The sequence below is a fragment of the Dama dama genome, chromosome X, assembly GCF_033118175.1.
Source record: "Dama dama isolate Ldn47 chromosome X, ASM3311817v1, whole genome shotgun sequence".
Lineage (NCBI taxonomy): Eukaryota > Metazoa > Chordata > Mammalia > Artiodactyla > Cervidae > Dama > Dama dama.
In genome coordinates, this window is record NC_083714.1 from 141,046,412 (window position 1) to 141,074,297 (window position 27,886).

Here is a 27,886-nt window from a genome sequence, read left to right on the forward strand (position 1 = left end):
TGGCAAATACCAGAGCCTTTGAACTGATGTAGAAATCTTTATGGGGAAGAAAAAAAGTATAAGCAGGTTGTAATTTCTGCTATTCCACCTGCAGGCCACACAAGATACTGACAGTAAACGTTTGGGGAAAAATCTGAAGGAATTGAACTTGGTATTTTTTAGTTCACTGCCCATGTGTGAAATTCACAAGCAATGGCAAATCTATAGAAATAAGTAAATAGTTAATTAGTGGCTGCTCAGGACTAAGGGTAGGAAAAGGGATTCACTGTAAATGGGAATAAGGAATCCTGTTGGGGTGATACACGTGTTCTCAGACTGGATAGTGGTGACAGTTGCATACCTCAATAAACTTTATAAAGACCATGGAGTTATATACTTACAATGGATGAAGTTTATGATATGCAAATTACACCATGATATAGTTGCTTTTAAAAAAATCATGGGAACTGAAGGCAGTACAATTTGAATCATCCCCCACCCTTCTGACAAGCTACTGAAATGTCCAACATCTGTGCCAAATTATTATTATTCTTTGTTATTAATTATATATATATATTTAAAAGTTTATTTATTTTTCATTGAAAGATAATTGCTTTACAAGATTGTGTTGGTTTCTGCCATGCATCAGTTTGAATCAGCCATAGGTATACACATGTCCCCTCCCTCTTGAGCCTCCCTCCCACCATCCACCTCATCTCACCCCTCTAGGTTGTCACAGAGCCCTGGTTTGAGCTCCCTGAGTTATATAGCAAATTCCCACTGGCTTATCTATTTTACATAGGTAGTGTGTATGTTCCATGCTACTCTCCACATTCGTCCCACCCTCTGCTTCCCCCCCACCCTGTGTCCACAAGTCTGTTCTGTCTGAGTCTCCATTGCTGCCCTGCAAATACGTTCATCAGTACCATCTTTCTAGATGCCATATACATGTGTTAATATATAATATTTGTTTTTCTCTTTCTGACTTACTTCACTCTGTATAATAGGCTCTAGATTCATCCACTTCATTAGAACTGACTCACATGCATTCCTTTATATGGCTGAATAATGTTCCATTGTATATATGTACCACTGCTTCTTTATCCACTCACCTGTCGATGGACATCTAGGTTGCTTTCGTGTCCTAGCTATTGTAAATAGTTGTTTTGAATGATATCTTTTTAAAGATATCATTATTATGCTTTTTAAAAATTTCATACTTGTCCTAACCATTTACTAAGACCCATCAGGTATAAGTCCAAGATATTTTCAAATCCATCCACCTCTTCCCATCATTACTCTACTTCAGATCACAACTATTTCTCACTGGAATTACTCCCACAACCTTGATCATCTGCTTCCCGGGATAATATATCAGCAATCAGCATATTCCAGTTATTTCTCAACCTTAAAGTCCCACCAAATTATTTAGATGGGGATAAGGAAAATAATCATGCTTTAACTTTTTACAATTAGATATTCCCTTTAAACTTGTGATTCTTAACCTGGAAACTTAAAAGAATCACAAGGAAATTCTTGAGTTTCATGTCATTTCCAGATGTGAGAGGCACATAGGACTGAAAAGCTGATTTCCAAGATATTTGGGTAATGCATCACTTTCTTTTCTCTCCAATGAAGGGTTTCTATCATAGAGTACAAAATACATATAATCAAGATTTTGGAACTGGTACTATGAACTATGAATGCATGCTATTTCTCTCTGCTGTTTTTCTCTGGAGTGTAGTGGGAGGAGGAGACTGGAAATCTGAGAACACACACAGGCACTTTTACTCACAGGACACTTACAGGGTAAGGCTGAATAACAGTGAGGAGTATCGACTCTTTGCAGCTTCTGTAAGAGAGAGGAAAAAAAGTATTTATGACATGCACAGAGCCTGGGCTCTACCAGTGACGGTGCTCTTTTGAAACAGAATGTGTGATGTTGGCGAATGTTCCTTGGACTCCCAGGGCGGAGATTCAAAAGGCTCAGAAGTGAGCTTTCAGACCACAGAGAAAACCAGAATCAAATGTTTACCCAGTGGAAAGCCTCCAGTTCGATTTATATTGGGTGATATAATCTGCAACACTGAACAGCAGGGCCCTAAAATAAAACTCGCTGAAGGAAGGTCGGATTTTAAAAGCATCGACTGAGTCTCTCAAAATTGATTCTCCCCTTCCGACTTTCCTTTAGCTGCTTAAAATGTCTATGCAACTTTCTGGAAGGGGATAGATTTTTAAAAAATGCTATCAATTCACTGAACATCATTATCTTCTTAGTGTCAGCATCAGGACAAAAAAATGTCACTGTAGGTTTCTTACGTAAAAACAGGATCCCAGCAAATGCGACTTCCCATGCTGTGTGGCTTTCTAAGGCCAAGGTAACAATGCCTAGGATCTTGAGCCGATAAACATTTCAGAAGGGCACTCGTTGGGAAATATTGTTCACCATAGGGAACACTGTGTAGCCAAGAGCAGGACAATGTAATACAATGTCATGGTTTATTTAATTTCCCCCAAGTAACCCAAACCTTTCAAATAACTTGACCCCTTGAGGAAAAATCTTATTATAGGTTACAGTAGTTTTTCTTCCTTCCTTTGTTCCTTTTTTATACTGAGTAGGAGAAAGGTCAGTTGCCATTTTGTTGAGGAGGGGCTGACTTTTTCTATGGTTTAGGTGGTAATTAATTACCTGCTTTTGTGACGTCCTGCCCAAATGATTCAAGAGACGGGGATCTATTGCAGTGCTGTTCCTTTGGAGAAGTCACGACAAATTGCATTTCTAGCGTTAAGTACTCTTCAGACCCTCACTATAAGCCCATTGCCTGGGGAGGACCATGTGATTTGCCACAGGAGCGGTGGCAGCTGGGCCCTGATGGAGGGAGTGGGGGTGGGGAAGAAGAAAAAGGACTAGAACTCAAGAACTGGATGAAGAATCAGAACACTTAGGATGATGTTGATGGTGGGGAGAGGCCTGTCTGATCCCATCAATTCCCAGTTGTCAAGGGTTGACAGAAAGCCCCACTAACTGGAGTGGCAAGACCGTGTTCCCATTAGACGGAATAATAGAGCAACAGTGTAATCAAATGAGAAGTTGGTGAACAAGACAAATGACAGCGCATGGCTGGGGCCATGGAGCCTCGTGGAGCAGTTCTGGGGAGCAGTCTGGCACGCCGAGGCAAACTTCAGCCTCACAGAACTAGGACCGAGCAATTCCGCTCTGGTTTAGATCCCAAAGAAATCCTCCCACTAGCCTTTGAGAGAAAGTGGGTGAGGACGTTCCCAGTCAGGGCACACATGGACCTGAACACTGGCGGCAAGGTGGGCATCCATCTGTAGGAGGGTGGGCATGTGAATGTGTGGACTGGATGTCATGGAACGATGTGGCAGGAAGAATTAGAGTGTGGTAGCCGTGGTGTGTGCCTGTTGGTCTTGCCTGGCCTGTTCTACCCAAGGCTGTCCCCAGAGCCCTCAGCAGTAGGCAATGGGCTCAGACCATATCCTGGGGGCACAGCTGATTGGACCCAAGTGTTGGAATGAGGCCATTGGATGTCCTCTCTCCAGAATCAGAATTAAGAGATACAGACAACGAGCTGGAAGCTGAGTCACAATCATGACTGAATCAGAGGAAAGGTTACAGATGCCAGGGTCCCCTGAGCAGGTCTAGTTCCCACCATTCCTGAGGGCTGGAATGTTGTTCATCATTTTACATCAATAAAATAACTGAAGTCAAATATCTCAGTATGATATCTGTCGTCAGTTCTGGCAATGGGCTTTTATTTTTTGTTTCACTCATCTGTAAGTACTTAATTATCACCTGCCAGACAAGATGGAGAAGGCAATCGCACCCCACTCCAGTACTCTTGTCTAGAAAATCCCAAGGGAAGAGAAGCCTGGTGGACTGCAGTCCATGGGGTCGAGAAGAGTCGGACACGACTGAGCGACTTCACTTTCACTTTTCACTTTCATGCATTGGAGAAGGAAATGGCAGCCCACTCCAGTGTTCTTGCCTGGAGAATCCCAGGGACGGCAGAGCCTGGTGGGCTGCCGTCTATGGGGTCTCACAGAGTTGGACACGACTGAAGCGACTTAGCAGCAGGAGCAGCAGCAGCCAGACAAGAATTAACTCCATAGTGCTTTGGATCCCTTAGGATTCTAATCCTAGAAGGAAAAAAACATGGAAGCCACATGTGTTCATATATTAGAGAATGCCACAATGATTGAGGCAGATTCAGCTGAGGCCTGATGCCAGTCACCCCTACGTGCCAAAACAGGGTGTTACATACTTTCAAAGGCGAGATTAAAACCAGAGTTTGGGACCCTTTTTCATCTTGGGGTACTAATCATGACTTAACTGAAAAAGAGGTAATAGGAAAAGGCCAGTGGAAGCAGCACGTGGCCAAAGAGCAGAGGCTACATTTGAAAAATTACTACCCTTCCACAGAGACAGGCTCCAAGTGTGCAATTCCTGTGATGATATCTGGAAGACACAGTAGATATGGTGCTCTGGGTCATTTAATAAAGGCATTGCTCAACTGAGCTTCCTTCAGGGCAAGAGGACCTTACTGGAAAGATGGAGTGTTGGCCACAGCCAGTCACTGGGCACTATCTGATTCAAGGGACCTGCAGTTGGAACAACCCAACAGAGAAATTGTCTAGAAATCTGCACAGGTACCCATAAGTCAACCGTCATGATCTTCCATGGATAGAGGAAGCCAATACTGGATTACCTTAGTGTCAAAACAGTGAGAATTTCCTGTTTTATACATCACTGTCCTGGCCTCATTTCAATGCGGAAGGGGCCAAAGCTGGAGAAGAATCTTGGGGAATGCCCCTTAACATAGTGCAGGCTTCCCAGGTTGGAAATAGGGGCAAGGGAGAAATTTTGTGGCATTGGCAGTTTTGACTATCATGTGACAAATGAAAATTTTGATGACAGAATAAGAGATGTTGTGATTATAAGTGTTCAAATGACTGGAGAAATTTTCTGAACCTGCTTAATATATTTGTGGACCCGCCTGAGATTTGAATGAAGACCTGGCCCTAGAGAGCTGTTCTGAACAGGCAAAGAGGGGAAAAAACAGTTGCTTTACGATTTTATCCTGAGACCTAACTGCTACATTTACCCCCAACTTTACTTTATTTAAAACTGACTTGAACAGATCAGATTATTTGAATCCAAACAGTCCTTAACTAAGACAGTGAGTGCTTAAAATCGGAAGGAGAAACAATAAAATGGTAAGTGCAAGAATAAGGGGTCTGATGTGGTAGGGGTGGGGGAGAATGAATGGGCCCATGAGGCTGTGGAAAAGATGCTCATTTTCCCTAGAGCAATGCTCACTGGCACTGTATTTGTAATTTGTTCATTTCCAGAAAAGGAAGAAAATATTCACAGCTCCAGTACAGTCTGTTAGGAGCAGACAAACCCCTGGGGAAGGACTCATTATTCATGTTAGATGCTAACAAAATAAGCATAGACTGCATTAGCTTCCTATTGCTGCTGTAATAAATTAGTGGCTTAAAACAGCATGAATTGGTTATCTTACAAGTCTGGAGGTCAAAAGTCTGAAATGGGCCTCACTAGGCTATAATCAAGGTGTTAATAGGGCTGCATTCATTCTGGAACCTTTTCCAGATTCTGGAGGCTTCCTATATTCTTTGGTTTGTGGCCCCTTCCTCCATTTTCAAAAACATCAATGTAGCATCTTCCAATTTCTCCCTGAGTCTCCTGCCTTATTTGTTTACCCAGAAGGGCCTTTGTGATTACATTGGGTCCACCTGGATAATCCAGGAAAAACTTCTCCATCCTTAACTGAATCACTTCTGCAGAGCCACAGGATCTGGGCATCGTGATGTGGATCAGTATTCTGTCCTATCACAGAAGCCAGCTTCATTTTGTGCTGCATAACAACTTACCATAAACTTAGCAGCTGAAAACAACACACATTTATTATCTTACAGTTTCTATGAGTCAGACATATGAAAATGAATTAACTTGGTCATCTTATCCAAGTTCTCTGGTGAGACTGCTATCAAGTGCTGCCCAGGGCTAAGGTCTCATCTGAAAGCTCCATTGGGAAAGATCCAATTCCAGGTAGACTTTTTATGGTTTTTGGCAGGATTAAATAGTTTCTTTTGGGATTGTTGGACCAAGGGCCTCAGTTCCTGCTGGCAGTTGGCTAGAAGTCACCCTTAGGTCCTTGTTACATGGGCCTCCTCAACATGGCAACTTGCTTCATCAAATCAGCAAAGGAAAAGGAGACAGAATCCTTTGGCAAGATGGAAGGTATAATTTTATGTAACATAATCACAGATGTGACATTCCATCACCTTTGCCATATTTTTTTGGCAAGAAGCAAATCACAGGTCCCACCCATATTAAAAGAGAGGGAAATACACAAAATTATGAACATTGAGAGGCAGGGATCATCCATGGGGCCATCTAAGATTCTGTCTGCAACACCAACAAAGAAAGGTTCACAACCAATTAATCTGTAAGTGTCTCAAAGGTAGTGTCCATGTATGACTTCACCTTACACAGAATATTTTCCTGTCAAGAATGTCAGAAAGAAGCACTGCTCAGTATACATTATTAATTTGAAAATGGAAACCATTTTTCAAAATATGTCTATTATGTTTACAGCATCTAAATTCTGTGTCTATAGTAATTCCCTGTTACTCATCTGAAACATAACCTATATTGATTTTAATTTTACCACTTAATGAGTAAATGATGCTGTCTCAATTGAAATAAAATATTCCAATATGTTATTTACCACTAGAACTAGGGATGTGTTTTTAGTCTGTTTTCTCTCACCTATAATTATTTAATTATAATCTGCCAGACAAGAACTCCATAATGTTTTGAATTCCTTAGAATTCCTAACCCTAAGATCTTAGGAGAAAATAAGATCAAAGCCGTTTAAAAATAGCCACAACAGACAAATTAGAATTTGGAATGAAAAATGGCTCATTCAAGTAATCAGATAACTTCTTTTTATGAAGGCTTAAAACAGCTAGGGACTTGAAACAAATCCAGTTAGGAGCACATTTAGAGAAGTACAATTTCATACTGAATGCCAAGTGAATTTTCTACTCTTAAAGATTAATCTCAAATTTGAGTGCCAATATTTTTTTTAAATGATTGAATTTGTGAAAAACATCACTTTAATCCCTATATCACAGTGCTGACCTGCACAGGAAAATATAGTCTAATCTACCCAAAACCACTCCTATAAAATTTATGCTTTATTCCTCTCTTTTCATTCTTTTAACAAGTCTTTTCTTAGATTTTTTTGACGGACAATCCCTTGAAACATGTTTGGGACACCCAATGTCAGTGGTTGCAGGCCATTCTTTGGCATCACAGCCCATTTTAAAATTGCATTGGATATAAAGCAGCTATCCTCCAATTAAAAATTTTTTAAAAATTTCATTGGATGGGATTCTGTTGCAGCAAGCAAAGAATCTCAGATTCTAATGAGGTTTTTGATATTAAAATCCCTTTCAACAATGAAGCTAAAGTTTTTGTTTGATTTCTCTTAGAGCAGAATATCTTGACACCTTTCTTTGACTTTCCCACTTGATATTTACATGATCTTGATATTGCAGTATATAATCACATTGGCATGCACTATTGTATATTTCCCTCATAGACCAAATAAACAGATTTCCTTAACTAATTCAGAGATCAACACGAATTTACGTGTGAAGAGCAATGAGATTTCCTCAGAGATTGGGAAAACAGAATAAAACAAAGCAAAAGCAAAACAAACTAAAATATAAAGAATATATTCCATGTCAAAATTCAGGAGGAGTCTTGCTTTTTTTTTTTTTTTACAAAAAAACAAGTGAACAATATGATTTTCAACTTCTCCAGTAGAAGTCAGGAATCAATTCACAAAGGCTGAAAAGTTAGGCTTTTAAAAGGCAAAATAAAGACGTAATTTAGGGAGATATATGAAAGATTATGTGAACTGTAAAATCACATCTTAACATAATTCAAAAGACTGACAGGCAGTATTTTTATTTGGAAAGAAAGGTGGTAAGGCACAGTGAAATGGTGTTTGAACTCTCACTTCTAAGTACAGATAAGTCTTTCTTCTTGTTGAACTTCAGAGTTCTTCAAAGAAGATAGAAAAATATCCTTTTCAGCTAGCTAGTGCATCTCAGCCCTTAAACTCTCTGTTGGTGGATAGTCACTCTTTATGGAAAGAAGAACAGATAAACAGTATTTCTCCAATGATGCTTTTCTCAGAAGAACATCACAATCCTAGGTGTTGGCTGAAAAGTTTGTTCGGGTTAATGTGTACCATCTTATGGAAAAATCTGAACAAACTTTATGGCCAGTATTTTCTCCTCTTACCTGAACCTGGAGATATGAAAAAAACAGAGATTTCTGATGACTAGTCATAATATAAAGTCAGTTGCTGGCAAAGCAGGAGGAAATAACATTGTCCCTCCTTTTTAGAAAAGTCACCATGTGACTACTTGAAATGGATGTTTAATGCTTCATCCATTTGACCTTTCTACCGTTCTCAACAGAGACTGCAATTATCCACTGTATCAGTTCCTAACAGGTACTGAAGCCATTAGCTAGAGAGGGTGGAAACAGCTAACAATCAAGCATGCAAACAGGGTCAACACATTAAGTGTGATCTATCATGGACTTCATGAAACATCAACACTCTCCGAACTGTTGCTGCACATTGGCTTTACTTCGATAACTGCAAAGAGGAGGAACCGGATTATTTGTCATTTTATTACTAAGGTTCAAGAGATGCGGAGAAAGGAAACAGGCATAATGAAGCCACCATCGTTATCAGGACAGCAAAGACAGAGGGGATGATCATAGAATTCACTTGTCCAGGAGCACCGGCTTTGCCTTCTACCAATTCTACAGTCTCTCTCACTACCATTTTCTCCTTGAATGAGGGGTGATATTGCTGACACAACCATACGCTGCCTGCAAGAGATGAACTTCAGCTTTAAGGATGCATACAGGCTCAAAGTAAAGGAACGGAAAATGATATCCCATTTAAACAGAAACCAAAACAGAGCAAAGTAATGTACTCATATCAGACAAAATAGGCTGTAAGGCGAAAGAGGTAACCAAAAAGATCACTCTAATGATAAACAGGATCAATTTATTAAGAAGACATAATAATCATAAACATATTGGGTTGGCCAAAAACTTCTCTCGGATTTTTCCATAAGATGTAATGGAAAAATCCAAGTGAACTTTTTGGCCAACCCAATATATACACCCAATATCAGAGTACCGAACTATACTAAGCAAATACTAACAGATCTGAGGGACTTCACTGGTGGCTCAGTGATAAAGAATCTGGCTGCCAATGCAGGAGACTCGGGTGCAATCGCTGGGTCGGAAAGAGCCCCTGGAGAAGGAAATGGCAACCCACTCCAGTACTCTTGTCTGAGAAATCCCACGGACAGAGGAGTCTGGTGGGCTTACAGTACATAGGGTCGTAAAAGAGGTGGACATGACTTAGTGACTAAACAACAGATCTGAAGTGAGAACAAGTTTGGTAGCCAAAGCAACAGTGAAGAGAATTTAAGGAAAGATTCTTATTAAGTACTATGTTAAAGGGTTCACCCTGAACAACTGTATAATCATACTGTTTATCTTTTCCCATCTGTACGGAGGCTCCAAAGACGGTCCTCAATGAACCACACTTTTGGGGACTCACATAATTTTGTGTAGTCTTCTCCCACTGAATCTGGACTAGTTCTGTGACTTACTTTTGACAAATAGAGTATTATGGAAGTCACACTGCATGACTTCCAGGCCTTGATTAGAAGAATCCCAGAAGCCCTGCAGTGTCCACATGGGTATCTTGGAACGTTCACTCTGTGAGAAGCCAGCTGTCAGGGTTCTGCAACCCTGTGATCACCATGTGGTTTGCCTGTGGAGAAGCAGCGTGGGGACAGGGAAACTGGCCTGATCAGACAGAGTGGTGTCGGCCGTCTAAGTGCACGTGACAGCACAGGTGTGAAAGAGCCACCTTGGATATCCAGTCCAAACAAGTCTTTATCCTGCTCCTGCTCCAGCTGTCACTGAACTGAAGCCACATGAGTGACAGCAGTAAGAACCATGGGAATGAGCCCTGTGAACCCACAGCATCATGAGATAAGAAACTATTTTCTTAAGCTATTTCATTCGTTGCGTGGTGATAGAAAACTGAAACATCATCTGTCCATAAAGAGTCTGCAAACTTTTTTTTTTTAAACAGCCAAAGGAGTCAAAGGGATTTGAAATTGAACATGGCTCTCTTATCAAGGAAGGTTAAGTGTCCAATCTAATGACTCCACAGGATATCCAGAATGGATACTTAAAAAAAAAAAAATCTGTCATACAAACATATGTGGCAATGTGGAAAAGGTTGCTCTAATTGTTGGACATGGGGCTAGCATAATTGTAACATTAACTATAGGCTTTTGGAGACTGGGGTAGTGGGGAAAAGAACTATAAACTCAGGGGAGAGGAAAAGATCCAATCAGAGTCTTGGACTAAAAATGCTTCACTACAAAAAAAAGAACTTTGAAGGCACAATTGGTGTTACCTTGTGGGGTATGTATTTGAACTTGCTAGAGAAAGGATTAAAGCACATTATAATTTTAGGTTTAAAATTAATAGCTTACATACAATCGATGACTTGAATATAAACCTAGGGAGAGACCAGAATTCTTTGAACAGTCCAATTCACATCTGACAGACTGCATTTAAGGCTTAAGCTGTGCTTTTCTTTCAAAGACTATTAGGCTATTGGGTTAAAATCCATATAAATGATGCAGTGATTATAAAAATTAACATTCTAATGAAATTGTCTCATTTCAAGTCCTTTTCTTAAATTGCATTTTTTTAACCTTTGCAGTAAAATTTCAGGTTAGGCACTCTGACTTTGTAAACTGCTACTACTAACAGAGTTTTATTTGCATAATAATATTTGGTTTTGGTTTGACCTAAATTTTTTGTTCAATTAATTCATTTCTTTTTTTTTTCTGAATGAATATTATCTTTGACCTTTGAAGAATCTTAAACTAATGGATGAAACTGGTACTTGCACTTAAGACTGAAAAAGGGCAGCAGGATCTCTTGTGACAAAAATTACTTTACACATCTACATGATACTAAATGGTTCTCGCCTCATTCATTCCTTCAGTAAGTACTGAGTATCTAGCAGAGGAGCGGCATTTGGGATATGGCAGGAGGGCATTTGGCAGTGTCGAGAGACATTTATGGTTACCACGATGAGGGTGGCTGCTATTGGCATCTAGTGGACAGACACCAGGGATGCTGTTAACTTCCGACACTGCACAGACAGCCACCTACAACAAAGAAATTTCTGCCCAAAATGTCAGTAATGCTGAGATTGAGAAATCCAAGGCTACATCAGATGTACCTCCACCCCCGCCCCCAGGATAACTACTATCCTGGCACCGGACACAACAGAATAGTTTGATCCCCAGTGGGAATTTATCTTAATATAATCACAGAGCATAAACGATTTCCCTTTCTTCTTTCACACTGAGTTGTGTTTAAGATACATTCAAGTCGTTCTGTGCCACTGTTTGAATGTATCACAATTTCCTTATCCATTTTACCATTGAGGGATATTTGAGTGATTTTCAATTGGAGGTCACAAAGAATAGTGTTGCTACTCACAGTCTTGTGTATGTCTTTTGGTGAATATATGTAGGCATTATTGTTTGGTATATTTCTAGGAGTGGAACTGCCAGGTCATAGGGTATGCATGAGTTCAGGCCGAGACCTGGTTTTATGGGGCTACATCATGCTTTCCAGAGCTCATGATATTCGTATATCTTAAATTCTATTCTGATAGTTTTCCTTTACTTTATTTCTTCTACTCTTCTAAGTGTGTGATCAAGCGCTTTCTATTCTGCTGGCTCCTGGAACAAGCTGCAGCCCATCAATATATACATCAATATACATCTTACATCTGTAAGAGCAGGGAACTTGGACTAAATCAGTAGTTTCCAAATTGTGCTCCATGCAACCCTTCTCAGACAGGGACATGTGTCAGTGGAAAGAGCCCTGTATACCCCTGTGTTTCTTCAACCGGAAATCCTCCACTGATTTATGCATTGAGACTGTGGGTTAGAGTTCCATTGAAAAAAGGGTCCTATTGCTAAAAGCAGTAGGAAAACCAATGGATAAAATGACTGCTATTGCTTCACGAATTCCAATAAACCTTCTTAGCCTGCAAATCTAAATCCCATTTTGAGTTTCCACGAAGGTGTCTAGCATCCTCTACTAATTTAAAATTCTTTTCCTCAATGAAAAGCAAAAAGAACAAAGGTTTATTGGATTTTGTTGCTTTTCTATTCTTTATATTTTAACAATGACAATAATATTACTCGCAATTTTATACTGCAATTGTAGAGCAATTCAGTAATAATGATGACACCCTAGGAGCTAGGTAATATTATTATCTTCATTTTACTGATAAGAAAATGAGGCGCAGAAAGGTTATAGCACTTTTAATGAAGCCCCTGACCCTAGAGTTTGGGCTTGGCCAAGGCCCAGCTTTGGCCAACAGAAGAGGTACAGACTGACCAGAATGCAGATCCCAGGTCAGAGCCTCCACTTCCAAAGGCCTTGCGTGTTCCTGCTTGCTTATTCATGCTTTCCAAAACCATTAGCACACCACACTCTGGTCCAAAGAGGATGACAGACTTGTGATGCAGACTTGCACCAAGCCTGCCTCTTCCAGGCAGGCCCAGCCAAGATCAACGGAGCCACTTCAACCAGTTTCCAGATGTGTGAGAAAGAAATGCTTATTTTTAGCCACGAAAGGACAAATACTGGATGATTCCACTTAGATGAAATATCTGGGATAGGCAGATTCATGCACAAAGAAAGTACACTGAGCTGACCAGGGACTGAAAAGGGAGGAATGGTGAGTTCTTGCTCGGTGGGTCCAGAGTTTCTATTTGGGGTGATGAGAGTTTTGGAAATAAGGTTACAAAACATTGTGAGAGTAATGAATGCCTCTGAATCGTACACTTAAAAGTGGTGAACATGGCAAATTCTATGTTATATGTATTTTACCACAATAAAAGAGACATGTTCATTGTTATTAAACCCTGAAATCTTGTGGTTATTTGTTATGAAGCAATTGATGACTGATTGACACATCCTCCATCTAATTGTATGACAGGTGTCATGTGGAAAAGAATGAGAGTTTAATGGGACAAAGAATATGAGTAAGACAAGAAGAAAGACTCACTGTCTGGTCTGCCAAATGAAATCTCTCCATGTTAAAAATAATTCAGGGTGTGGGCCATGGAAGGAACAGATTGCTGGGCCAATTAACAGAGACCATTTATCAGTGGCTTATGCCATCTCAGGGTCATTGCCATGGAGGCACTGCTGTCAAGGGTCATGTGACATGACCAGAGGAATTCAGTAAGCTGGAAACACTTTAAAAACATTAAACAGTTTCAAGCCCATACACATTTGTAGCCTAAAAGAGACTAGAAAGAGACAGGTAGTGTCATATGCTGAGTTGAAGCTGTTAGAAAGCCTAGTTCATATCCTGAGTCAATTCCTGAAGAAAAAATCATATTCTTATGCAATTCAAGTCAATTAGCCTTGACAGCTGCTTTCCATTTCCCTCTTAGTTCTCAAGACATTTATGTTTGATTCTGCTCTATCAGTGCTGACTTCATCTTCTGCTCAACAGTCCTGTAGTGCTCACTCGATACAGGAATTTAATATATTTTTTAAGCAAAAAAATTAAACAGAGGTCCAGGGATTGTCATGGAATACGTGGCACAATCACCAAATGGGAGGTGGCAGTGAAAACCTTTTTTATACATACGCTGAGGGGCACTAGACTGTTCAAAAACTGAGGCAGTCTCCAAAAGTCTCAGCAGCAAATGATGTGACTGCAAATGGAAATAATAATAATAATCATAACGGTAATAATCATAATAATAGGCTTGTTCAGAGGATTGTTGTGAGCACAAATTATAGATGGGGGAACTGCTTTTCGTATCTTGGAAGAAAGGTGCTATGTAAATTCCAGTTCTTTTTCTTTTTGTTATTTTTCCTTAAATACTGCCAAAAAAAAAGATCCAAGTGGGTGGATGAGAGCAGGATTGAGGGAGGAAGGGGAGAGACAATAATTTAAAGAAGCAAGTGATGGAAGTCTACCTGGTCATTGCCTTGACTTTAATAACCTTCATCCACCTAGCCACACAGCTATGTAGGTGGGGGGTGATTGTGAGATTCTATTCCCCCTTCTTGCTCCTAGCCTGGAAATAACTAGATTTTATGTTCATTTTTTGAAAAGCATCCACTCCATCTTGTTGACGTGGCTGTTGCCTTCACTTTCATCACTGTCCTCTGTGTTTCTAGCACAGAGAATATTCCTCCCAGGGAACTGTACATGCCAGGTCCCAAGGGCAGACACAGACACTGGGGCTCCAGGGCAGAGAGTCAGTGAGCAAAGGCCAGGATGTGCACCTGTTGTTTGGAACTCAGCATTTCAGAAGGCAAGGCTGAAAGGCAGCTTGTTGGACTCCATGGGGATGGCCAACTTTGCCAAGTGGAGATGGTAATGAGAAGCTTATGGCTTTCATGACAAACAGGACATGAATTGTTTTTCAAATTAATTCATTCAATAATAACCTATAAGTGGTGTGCTACAGTCCCCTACTATTATGGTGTTACTGTCGATTTCTCCTTTTATGGTTGTTAGCATTTAATAACCTATAATGGAAAGGAGCCTGAAAAAAATATGTATATACAAATATATACACATATATGTGTGTGTATTTATATATGTAATTGAGTCACTTTGCTGTACATCTGAAACTAACACAACATTGTAAATTAACTATCACTATTCACTTGCATGCTTAGTTATGTCCGACTCTTTGCGACACCACGGACTGTAGCCTGACAGGTTTCTCTGTCCATGGGATTCTCCAGGCAAGAATAATGGAGTGGGTTGCCATTTCCTTCTCCAGGGGATCTTCCTGACCCAGGGATCTAACCCATGTCTCCTGCATTGGCAGGAGGGTTCTTTATCACTGTGTCACTTCAGTTTTAAAAATGGTTTTAAAAAAAGTAAAAAAATGAATTCATTCAATAACCACATTTGGGGAAAATGACTTTTCTTTCATCAAGCAGTGGAATGCCTCCTGTCTCCTTTTTCCTTGATCTACTTGGAAGTAATCTTGAACCATCTTACTGAGTCACACCATGTTCCTTCTCAAAATACGACAATTTCCAAAAGCATCTCAGATTCAAAGAAGATTCATAAACTTTTTCTCCCAGTAGTGGATACCCCTGGTAGCTCTCCACTTACATTTCAGCTTTAAAGACCACTGGACTTGATTAAACAAATGTTTGACATTCCCATCCTATGCACTGAGGACTGTTCTAGGCTATATGGATACACTAGTGAACAGAGAAAACAATCACTGCCTGTCTGGGACTGTCGTTCTCTGGAGCTACCCAGGACTTGGGAATTTGAAAAGAGGATGCCTTAGCTGGCTGGCAGTGGCCTGGGTGAGGCATTCCACCTCTGGTCACCTGTTTTCTCATTCAGAAGATGCAGAAACGGGACCAAACCTCAAATGATGAGAAATGAGTTTCTCCTAGAGACCCAAAGCTATTTAGCCATCTAGTGGATGAGTTCCTTATATTAATCAAGCTGTTCTGTTCAATATCATTCACCTAAAACTTCCTGTGACCTCATCTTCAACAATGATACCCTGGGTTCTTCCTTCAGCACACTTCCTAGGAATCACTCCATTGAAGTCTTCCCAGATTACCTCATCTATTTCCAGGCCTATTGGTGTCCATGGCAACCTGTCAACATCCATGGACAGCCCCGCAGGGACAGGTGGGAAGAAAGACTCTGCTTTTCCCTAAAGAAAAGAGGGAACAAATTAGAAAAGAATAGAAAAAACTTGTTTGGCTCCGTGAAGCCACATGGCTTTTATCAGGTTTCAATATGCATCGAAATGGGGATGGTCAGGATCTCTGTGGAGACAACAGTGATCATTTATTTCACACCTACTATATGCTTTGTTGTTGTTGTTAAGTCGCTGAGTGGTATCTGATTCTTTGCGGTCCCATGGACTGCAGCATGCCAGGATTCCCTGTCCTCTACTATCTCCCAGAGTTTGCTCAAACTCATGTTCACTGAGTTGGTGATGCCATCCAACCATCTCATCCTTGGTTTTCCCCTTCTCTTCCTAACCTCAATCTTTCCCAGCATCAGGGTCTTTTCCAATGAGTTGGTTCTTCACATCAGATGGCCAAAGTATTGAAGCTTCAGCTTCAGCACCAGTCCTTCCAATGAATATTCATGGTTGATTTCCTCTAGGATTGACTGGTTTGATCTCCTTTCAGTCCAAGGGACTCTCAAGAGTCTTCGCCAGCACCACAGTTTGAAAGCACCAATTCGTCGGTGCTCAGTCTTCTTTATCTTCCAACTCTCACATCTATACATGACTCCTGGGAAGACCATAGGTTTTACTATACAGAACTTTGTTGGCAAAATGATGTCTCTGCCTTTTAATACGTTGTCTAGGTTTGTCACAGCTTTCCTTTCAAGGAGCAAGCGTCTTTTAATTTCATGGCTGCAGTCATTGTCCAGAGTGATTTTGGAGCCCAAGAAAATCAAATTTGTCACTGTTTCCACTTTTTTCCCTTCAGTTTGCCATGAAGTACTGGGACTGGATGCCATGATCTTCAGTTTTTGAATGCTGAGTTTTAAGCCAGCTTTTTAACTCTCCTCTTTCATCCTCATCAAGAGGCTTTCTACTGTATGCTAGAGACTGTGTGCTGGGAGGGATTAGGGGCAGGAGGAGAGGGGATGACAGAGGATGAGATGGCTGGATGGCATCACTGACTCGATGGACATGAGTTTGAGTGGACTCCGGGAGTTGGTGATGGACAGGGAGGCCTGGCATGCTGTGATTCATGGGGTCGCAAAGAGTCAGACACGACTGAGTGACTGAACTGAACAGAACTGAAGAGACTGTGTAAAGCAGCTTGCACCCAGTATTTCTCATGTACTCCTTCAAGTATGTTAGGGTTTGGGTGCTATTATTCTCTGGAAATTAAAATACTTTGAGCCCAGGAGCCAGAAATAAAAGAAAAAAAAAATACTCATTTACGAAAGTACATATACTCTTGCTGCAGGAGGAGGGTCCTCGCTAGCGTGACCCTGTGGTTGGATAAAGTAGGATAAATGATGAGAGATACCTTGACCCACATGTCTTCATAAATGCTGCTGCCTGCTATTGTTGTTAAGCTATTATTGTTTTTATTATTAATTCCAGCTTCCAGAGCCCTGAGGGACAGCATTTCAGAAGATACAGAGGAGAGTCTAGCCCAGTGATGGAGTTGGCTCATGTCACTGCAGTGGATAGAACTGCTCCCCGCCCATGCATGCTGCACATTCTTGGGGCTTCTGTCTGAGCTCATCATCGCTGAGGCTCTGAGAATAACTCCTGCAGGAGAAGATAGGATGCTCTAAACTGCTGTTAGCCATGAGTCTGGATAGCCCGGGAGTGTGGTGTTTTGCAAAGCAGCTTTCTAAAGCAAGATCTTGACACCTGTCCAGGTCGGCAGCCTCCCAGGATGGAATTCAGTCTCCCGGGTCTCAGGCCTTGTCAAGTCATGTAACACTGTCTGTTGCCTGGGTGCGTGTCCTGATCAGCATTGGTCCATGAGGGAGATGATAAGGCAAGATCGGAAAACATCTGAGTTCAAGTCATCAGAGCTATGTCAGCTTCCATTCATTATTTATCACTGACGGCACCAGTCCTCTGATGGACTGCTTGACCCTCATCTTCTCTAATCTTTAAAATCACTCTGCAAGGTAGATTTCATTATTTCCATTTTACATGTGAGAAAACAGGCTCTCTTTAAAGAGGTTAAGTATCTTGTCCAAGGCCACACAGCTCATTCGAGGTCGAGTCAGGAATCCAACCCAGACTGCCTGTGTCAATGTTTCTTCCCTCGGTCCTTGGTAAAGTCATTATCAGTAATCAGAGTGTCCACATGCCCAAGTTTTGCCTTTCTCTGTTGGCTCATCTGAGCTTCCCAGGAAGGACACATGCTGTGTTCATCTTGACAGGCTGCAAAGCCTGTTTCCATATTGTGTCTTTTAATCTCCATAACGCCAGTGACAGGTAAGTTTCACTTCCTCTATTTGATAATTGACTGAACTGTGGAGCAGAAAGGCTAACCAATTGGATCACTTCACCCAGCAGGGCAGGGTTGGACAGCTGTAAAGCAGAGGAATGCAGAATGGGGAAAAAGCAACTCTAACTTGTGGGAGATGGGAGGGCAGTTGACAGAGAGCCTCAGGGAAGGCAGCTTTGGAGCTGGGTCTCGATGGATGGGTAGGAGCCTGATAAGGAAAGGGGTTCACAGGTGCGCCAAAGGACCCAACAGTTCTGCAGGTAGGAATGCTTTGGGTCTGTTTAGGGGAGAGTATTTTTAAGCATAAGTAGCACACAAGGTTGGGGTGGTAGTTCTTGAGGAAGAGAGAAGGTAGAAAGGATGGCTGGGAGAGCTGAGTGCAAGACCCTGTTGATGCAAGGCATCCTGGAGAGAACCACTCCAGAGTATCAGAGTCATTATAGAGGGAGAGGGTAGCATCAAATGCTAGCAGCTGGCAGAAAGCATTTTGTGCACAGGAAACCAAGTGGAGTTACAGGTGAAAATTTAAATGTATGAGTACAATTTGTGTTTAGTGGGTGTCTTATAGCAAAGAAAGCTCTAAAATGCCTATTGCTACTACAGGAATTTGCGAAACCCATTCATTTTTTTCAGAAGGAGGCCAGACACAGAATTAAGGTTTGGAAAACCAAGCAGCCAAATTGGGATCTCACTCATTCATAAATTCATTCACTTTTCTTTTGATTCAAACGTGTAGGTACCTGGGACCATGCTACACTATAGGGAAATGAAGAGCATAACAGGCTCCTTGTCCTCAAGAAGCCCACAGTCTAGACTGAAGAATTAGCATCACTGCAATGAAGGTGTCATGTAAAAGCATACATGGGAATGTGGTGGTATGAAGGGGGAAGGGTCAGCACTTCTCAGGGTTTATGTGAATAAAGTTACACTCGAGGAAGCATTTGCAAAGTAGATGCTTCAACTGGTCTTCAGGGATGGAGGAGGAGTTTACCAGGTGGGTAGGGAAAAGAAGGAATTTTGGAGCTGTGGAAATAAGTCCAAAGGAAATAATGTAGGAGGGAAAATGGTCCACTTGGGGGCTGTGGAAAGGTTGGTATAAGGCCACGGCAGAGAACAGACAGGGAAAGAGGCTGACCAGGAGTGTGGGCCCCATCACAGAAGGTCTTCAATCCATGTAAGCCATGTGCACTTGACCTCATATGGCTGTGACCCTGAGGTGGGTACTAATTTAAACTGGGACTGGTAAAATCAATTTTATTTTGAAAAGTTGCCTGAGCCAACAGTGCAGGCAAATATTAAGGTTGTTAGGGAGAAGATGACTCAGTGATGAAGCCATGGTCATACCTCAGAGAACGTGGAATGATGGCTTAAACGGAGTATGTAAAGATGGTGATGAAGAAGAAGGGAGATACAAACATGATTTGGAGGAAACCTGTGTCCAGAGGCCTTACCATCTAGATGGTGTCTACGAATGAAAAGGTAAAAGGCACAGATGGAATTAATGAAATGGAAACTACAAATGAGGTTGTTCTGGTGCCAGAAGTAGCTGGAGCTCTTGGGTATTATTAGCAGTTAGTGATCATAGCCACTACCTTCCAATTCACGTGGATCAGAACTGGAACTATGAAGAGCTCCAATGTGATTGAACTTGTCCTTGAATATCAATAATCAGGCAAATGGTACTATGGAGAACAGTACAAAGATTTCTTAAAGAACTGAAAACAGAGTTGCCATATGATCCTACAATCCCACTCCTGGGCACACATCCATAGAAACCTCTAATTTAAAAAGATACATGGAGCCAGTGTTCATAGCAGCAGTATTCACAATAGCCAAGATATGGAAACAATCTAAATGTCCAGTGACAGAGAAATGGAGAAAGATGTGGTACGTGCTTACTATGGAATACTACTCAGCCATAAAAAGAATGAAATAATGCTGTTTGCAGCAGCATGAATGGACCTAGAGATTCTCAGACTAAGCGAAATAAGTCAGAGAAAGACAAATATCATGGGATATCACTTACATGTGGAATCTTAAAAACAATGATACAAATGAACTTCATTACAAAACAAAAATAGATTCATAGACATAGAAAACAAACTTATGGTCACCAAAGGTGAAAGCAGGGCAATAATTAGGAGTTTGGGATTAGCAGATACACACTACAATATATAAAACAGACAAACAACAAAGACCTTATGTATAGTGCAGGGAACTATTAGATACTTTCAATATCTTGTAATAACCTATAAGGGAAAAGAATCTGAAAAACATATTCTTGCCTGGAGAATCCCCATGGACAGAGGAGCCTGGCAGGCTACATACAGTCCATGGGGTCACAAAGAATTGGACACGACTGAGCGACTAAGCACACACATGTGTGTATAACTGAATCACTTTGTTTTACACCTGAAACTAACACAGTATTGTAAATCAACTATATTTCAAATTTTTTTAAAAAGTCAACCAAGGAAAGATTAAAAAAAAAGAAGGCGATGGTAAGGGCTCTGAACTCTTGTTTCAGTTGATAACTTTTACATTCATGTTAGGGAAAGGGGAAATTGTAAAACAGAGAAATGTTATTTCTAACCTGGGTAAGGAATAGAGATGATGCCACTAAAGAAGCTGTAATTCAAAGACGAGGGCTTCCCGTGGTGTTTCAGTGGTAAAGAATCTGGCTGCCAATGCCGGGTTTGATCCCTGGGTTGGGAAGATCCCTGGAGAAGGAAATGGCCACCAACTCCAGTATTCTTGCCTGGGAAATCCCAAAGACAGAGGAGCCTGGTGGGCTACAGTACATGGGGTCGCAAATAAGTCGGACACGACTGAGCACCTAAAATAATTCAATGATGGCACATCCAGTGACAGCCTGTAAACAACTACAGGACAAAATACACCCTCTTACCAAGAGGAAAAATCAGGTTAAGGAAGAATAGGTAAACAGCTCAAGCTACCTGAAAACAACACCCCAAATCTTACGAAATCTAGCAATGCTCTAATCCTCTGAGAGTTAACAGATTGTCAGTGGATGATGATCATATTTTCACTGATGGAAAGAGGTTGTGGGATTTCTATTAAATTTTTGAAGTGTGCCTTCCATGTTTGAATTTCGCCTCAACCTATGAAAACGATTTACTGTAATCAATGGCTATAATTTCTCCATGACAAGGTGGAGAGAAATCCTGTTTTCCTGTCTATTGGGAAATATTGCTATGAACGTGAACTTGGATCATACTAACCTTGCAACTGAATTCTGAGACCTTTCTGCTTTGTATTAATAGGTGTATCGGCTGTACTTGGACTGACTATATGAAGAAAGGATGTATTTCACTCACAAAACCTCTCCAATCGCTATATGAAGAATCATAAAAAGATAACTTTTCAAAAGCAGGTATCCATTGGGGTTAAGAACAAGAAATAACAAGCAAATAGAAGTAGTGGAATAGCTTCCTTGCTATGGAACCTAAGGTCATTTCCCTGTACTACATGTCCCAAAATAGTAACAGATCACAGAGTTTTGGCAGTATCATTGTTGTTTCTCCTTTTTACTTTCAAGGCTATGTAGAACAGAGAGGGTATAGGCTGGTGATCTCCATTTTTAATCATCCTATATTTTCTATTCTTACCACCATATGGAAGCTTAATCTCATCCCAGAACCAGAGTTAAATAAAAAGAATGCAAATGAAAAACATATGCAACAATCTTTTAAAAATCTGAACAATTTTTTGTGTGTTTCACACTAATTATGTTTTTCTTGAGTTTCATTAATCTGCAAGGGGGATCAATATTCAACTAGGCAAAACAGAAAAATGTCCCGTAAAGTGGGGAGAAGATAAAAGGCAGAAACTGAGTTAAAGAGTGAGAGCTTTCAAAATTACTTGATGTCTAATACAAAACTACTATGTATAGGAAAATAGTATGAAACACAATATAACAAGGCCTGAATGGGCTGTAATATGTTAGAAACACTGGTCAGTGATAGGCAGGAAATATAAAGTAGGTAGGAAACTAACACTATGTGAAAATAATTTTAATAATATTATAAAGTCTAATTTTTCATATTTGATGAACAGTAGTAACATAAAAAAAAAAAAACATGAGACACGATTATACAAACACACATTAGGAGTTCTTTTAAAAAATGCATTTCCTTTGCCCAAATGAGACCTTAATGGCTTCTTTGAAACTCAGATAATGTATCATATAAATATGTCTTTAAACATATGCCCTGTAGAACTGTTAGGAAAAGCCTGAAAAACAGAACAGCTGAAGGAGTCAATTTGCATAGTTAATAATTCACTCTACACACTTTGCTCTTATTCACATGCAGTTTTTCCACATAGATGGACTGCCGTTCAATTAAAGAAAGGGAAATAAAAATCCATCAAGTAGATCCCAGAAAATGATTAAACAGGAATGGTGCCATGAGCTTCAATTTGAAATGTGCCTATCTGGTCCTCCTTCACCTTCCGAGTTGTGCCAGATTCTAACCTGGGCTGGGTCTGCAGCTTGAGGAGACGTGGGTGGGAGTGGCTGGGGCTTAAGATTCCACTCCGCTAGAGTGGAGTAGCAAGGCCACCAAGAGAGGCCTCTTGTTGCCCTCTCAGCTACCTAGATGAGAAGATGAGTCAGTTGTGGGAGGTCTTATTCGAGCTTGGCGCCCTCAGAGCTACTGCCATCCAGTCTATGGCTAAGCACAGTCCTAGAATCTCCTGATGGTGAATCATGACCTGAGAAATGTTGGGGAGTGGGTCCCGCGGGGATACTGGAGACAAAATAAATATGGTGACAGCAAGAGCCCCACAACTATTTTGAATCCTACACTGTACATCCTCAACAATGCTCTCTGCTTAGTGTATATAGTTAAACATTTAACTCACGCCTGAAAGATTTTAATCAGTGCCTGAGATAGTTTTTTTCTTTTTAGTAAGATAAAGCTCAAAATTAGCTCATTTTATGTATAATATAAATGATATATGACCTTTGTCAAATATAAAGAACAAGGCTGCACAATTATAGGCGTATCTTTCTAAATCAGATAACTCTGACCATTTCCCTGTGTCCCAATTACACAACTGCCCCAAATATTGGTGTGAAAGATTTATTGTTGGTGGTTTTGTGTGAAAGGCACTACTTCAATTGAGAGTTAAACCCATGTGACGATTCCTATGGTAGGCCATATTGCTTATGGTAACAACATGATGACATGGTCTCCAGTGCAGAATCCATAACTTACTAACAGAGAATTCTGAGCAACATAAACTTATTTACCGACTGAAATTATTTTTGTCACCTCCAGCTGGCTCATCTCATTGACTGGCACCATCATCTACCTGGAGTTCAAGCTTGAAATTTTTGGAACTTACCATCCATTCCTCACTATCCATCAATCTCCTCATCAAATACACCACCAAGTCCTACTAATTATTCCTCTTTGACATACTTTGCTCTACTCCCAGGATGATCTGTGCCAGTCAGATGTTACTTCTCATCTGGACTCTTCCAAGAGCTTCTAATGGCTTCTCTGTTTCCACTCTTGTCTCCTTATTCCATTCTCCATGAAGCAAAGAGCCAGGGTGATAGTTTACAATGCAAGTTGGACGATTTTACTCTACTGTTTAAAGCCTCTCAAAGGTTCCCTCTTTTTCCTACAGGAGAATCCAGACTTCTATTCAAGGAATATATCAAGGGTTCACATATCTTTTTTGGAAAGGGTCAGACAGCCAACAGTTTAGGCTTTGTGGGATAGATCATCTCTTGTTACTATTCTCCTTCGCAGTCGTTGTACAAAAGTAGCCATAGACAATATATAGATACACAATTGTGGCTTTGTTCCAATAAAACCTGATTTACAAAAACAGGCAAGGGGCCAGATACACTTGCTTACTTACAGATAAGTAAGTCAGAAAGAGAAAGACAAATACCATATGATATCACTTATATGGGGAATTTTAAAAATGATACAAATGAACTTATTTACAAAACAGACTCACAGACATAGAAATAAAAAGGGGAAAGGAGGGGAAGCGATAAATTAGGAGTTTGGGATTAACACATACACACTACTATAAACAAAATAGATAATCAACAAGGTCCTACTATAGAGCACAGGGAACTTTACTCAGTATTCTGCAATAACCTATAAAGGAAAAGAATCTGAAAAAGAGTACATATGGATAGCTGAATCACTTTGTTGTACACCAGAAAGTAACACAACATGGTAAATCAACTATATTTCGATAAAAAAAAATTAAAAACAAGGAAAACAAGAAACAGGCAACACGGTAGATTTGGCCCATGGGCCACAATTTGCCGTATCCTACTTCAGAAGATCATCCATCACCCGGTTCCTGTCTCCCTCTCTCATCTTTTCAAACCACTTTCCCCGTTGCAGGCCAAGGACGGCCACAATGCTCTTGTTTCTCTTCTCCAAGCCCTCTAAATTCTTTCTTCGCCTGATTGACTTTTCCCATCCTCTCAGTCACAGCAAAAAATGTCACATTCTCGTTGTTCTCCCCTACAGGGCCCTGCTCTTTTCCTTCATGTCACGTAACATAATTTGCTGTCACGTAACAGGATTTGCCATTATCTATGTGTTTTCTTGCTTTACCTCTTATTCTCCATATTCCTCACTAGACCATGTGCTTAAGGAGGTAATGGACCACGTTGCCACTCCATAACAAGCACCTACTGCCCTGCCTAGCACACAGCGGGTGCCTAATAAACATTTCCTGAGTAAATATATTTCATCTCTTTGAGTCTTAATTTCCTCACCTCTAAAATGGTAGCAACAATCCTTGCCCTAGCAGATTGCTGTGTTGATTGAATATGTGAAGCACCCAGGTAAGTGCCAAGGCCCAGACATCTCCCTTGCATTTGGTTCTCTCCTGTGTACACCTTTTTAGGGACCAGATGATTTCCACCCACTTTTTTTTCCAAACAACATTCTGGTGGTTGGTGGTCTATCAACCCAGTCAGAACATTCAAGCTATGTTAGCTGCATATTCATAATCTGAGTTAAAGATGAAAAAAGCATAGTTTTCTTTTCATAGAAGAAAACTTTATAGTTCTTCAATCAATTCACTCTCAAGTCTTTTTTTTTTTGTTTTGTTTTTCTTTTTCTAGAGATAATTGTCAGTGAACTGGAATGCTAGGTTAGAAACAAATGCTGGATTAGGTACAGGTGGTCTCTGATATTGGATTTGATGGGTTTTTAGAGAGCACAACAGAACTTGGACTTGTTATGCACCTTTGTCTGCTTCAGATGTCCTTGGACAGTCTAGGACGTGTTGATGGAAGCAGCAGGGATAAATCAAACGCAAGAAGGACAGTGAAAGCACCGAGGTGATCAGTATACAGAGCACACATATTGATCCCAAGGGCTTTCATTTCTCTCATTCAGCACCTGGACTTGACTCTTTGTTGAAGAAATATCCTTATGCTACTGAGTCCACCATTGCCAGAGAGCATGGAGGAAGCGCAGTGAGCTAAAACTGCCTGGAAATTTATATTCCCCAGGGGGCAGTCCAAACCAGGGAAGGCCCTGTGATGGAGGAGGAATACAGACATTCCTTCTTTTGGCCTCTGATGGGAAAACTATTAGGTGTGACCTAGGAGATATCCAGAATTCCCTGTAGAATAAACCAAACTTATCTACCTGGGGCTTGCCATCTTTGTTTGGCTTCTGTTTCTTCGACATTTCCTAATTTATTTTTCCTGGGAACTCTTTCCATTAGGTCATTTGCACATGAATCCTCATCTCAGGGTAAGCTTCTGTGAGCCCAACCCAAGACACTGAATAAGTGCTCAATGAAGAAAAACTGGTATTCATTCTATAATTGTCATTTCGAGCCCATGTCTTAATGGTCAAATTTTGGATAAACTTCTTGTGGAAGGTATACACAGACAAGTCCAGCTTACTTGAAAAGTTTAACTAAATGCCATTCAACAATTTCTGGACAATAAAGAGTGGGAAAAGAAAGCTCAAAGTATTTGGAGCTTGCAAGTAAATAAGAAACAGACCACATTAAAACTAAAATCTCCTATGTCAGGGTCATGCTGGGAACATTTTCTCTCTATCAAAACATATTGAAATAACCATCATTAATAAGGATCATTCTTTTAAAAGAATGACTGGAAATGTTCTTTTAAACCAAAGAAATGCCAATCTGCATTAGTCTTACATAAAGATTTCTCTGAGAAAAGAGGTAATTACAGCCTGACAGGTGCCTAAAATAGCCTTGATTCTGTGTTTCTTTTTCAATACAGAGGTGGGCAGATACCACCCTGGTGCCTCTCTGAATTACAGCTTATAAAACTTAGAAGAAAAAAAAATGAGATCTATTGAATTGTAATGTTGAGACTATACAAGCCTTGTAATACCTTCTCCTGCTGCCTCGTCTCCTCACTGTCCTTTAAGCAAATGGAGTGTAAGTTTTCTTCTCCAATGGTCATGATTCGAATCCTTTCTAGTGTTGAAAACAATGCTACACGGTTTCTGTGTGGCCAGGTTCCCTTGGCATCCATGTTCGACTCTGGGCTCTGCTAATTACTGGCTCTGGGAAAATACTCCATTCCTTGAACCTCTAGAGCCTCATGTAGAGCATAAAGAAAACTTTTTCTTTTAATGTAGCATTCTGTGAAGGTGAAAGGTACCCTCTATTCACATATTAATCATGGAAGATTCATATGGCATGCATACTGGCAGAGGCAATACCTTCTGTGGATCAAATATTTCCCATGTTACTTTACAGATACTTTTGCAGGAAGTCATTTTTCTTTTTTTTTAAATCTAGGCTTTGATGTCCACAAGTGTTACATTCTCAACCTTTGAATCTCATAGAGCATATCACACATGTACCATAAAAAGTGGTCTGGTATTCACTTCTTAGAAAAATATAAGCCACTTAGTTGTCAACAGAGCATGTATGTTGTATTTTTCCACAATACAAGATTATTTCCTCTTTATTTAAAAAAAACACAGGACTACACTTTAGCCTGGGAGAATCACTATCTTTTTATATGTGTGTGCTAGGTCTGCTCAACAGTTACTCACAATTAGAAGTATTATATGACCATAAGAAATACTGAATGTTTGTAAAAACTTCTCTACAATTAAAACTTTTTGATAAAATTTGTAGCCACTGGAGGCTGATGTCAAGTGGGTAAAATAAATATTGAACATCCTTGAGTTCTCCCATAAATAAGAGGGAAAGTAATGAGGATGGCAAAGTCCAAAACCTAGGGACATCCCCAGCAAAACAAGGTGAGGAGATATCTTTACGAGCACCAACTAGGAGCTGGTGGAGGTAAACCACCAAGGCACCCGTTTGGGAGCCTAATGGAGGGAAGAAAGGAGCTCTGATAAGATCCCCCAGAATGCCTACAGGTCCTCACAGGCAGTGGGAGATGAGTACCCAGGGGGAACAAGATACAGGCAGCCCTCATCGACAGAGCTGACCGGCATCAAGGCAGAGCAGTCAGGCACAAGCTCGTAATTCCCTGTATAACTGCCACTCCGACGCTGTAAGGGGGCCAGGCAGCATCCACATTGGCTCCATTCTGACAAAGTGGATGTAGCACATGGATTCACAACAAAATGTGGGAGAAATTAGAAAGTTTATGAAGAACAGAGGTAGGTAGCTTCTGGCCTTAGAGGCATTAACATGAATTATGAGTATAAGGTGGCTTTC

The 27,886-nt window shown here is 40.6% G+C and overlaps 1 protein-coding gene across 2 annotated transcripts in view; it reads right to left on the minus strand.

Moving 5' to 3' along the window:
* Positions 1 to 27,886, minus strand: part of FRMPD4 (FERM and PDZ domain containing 4) — a 187,434-nt gene that overhangs the window by 47,153 nt on the left and 112,395 nt on the right. For both annotated transcript variants that reach the window (XM_061136494.1, XM_061136495.1), the window contains exon 4: positions 1,786 to 1,831. In XM_061136494.1, the coding sequence (XP_060992477.1) occupies positions 1,786 to 1,831 (46 nt within the window). The remainder of the gene's footprint in view (positions 1 to 1,785; positions 1,832 to 27,886) is intronic.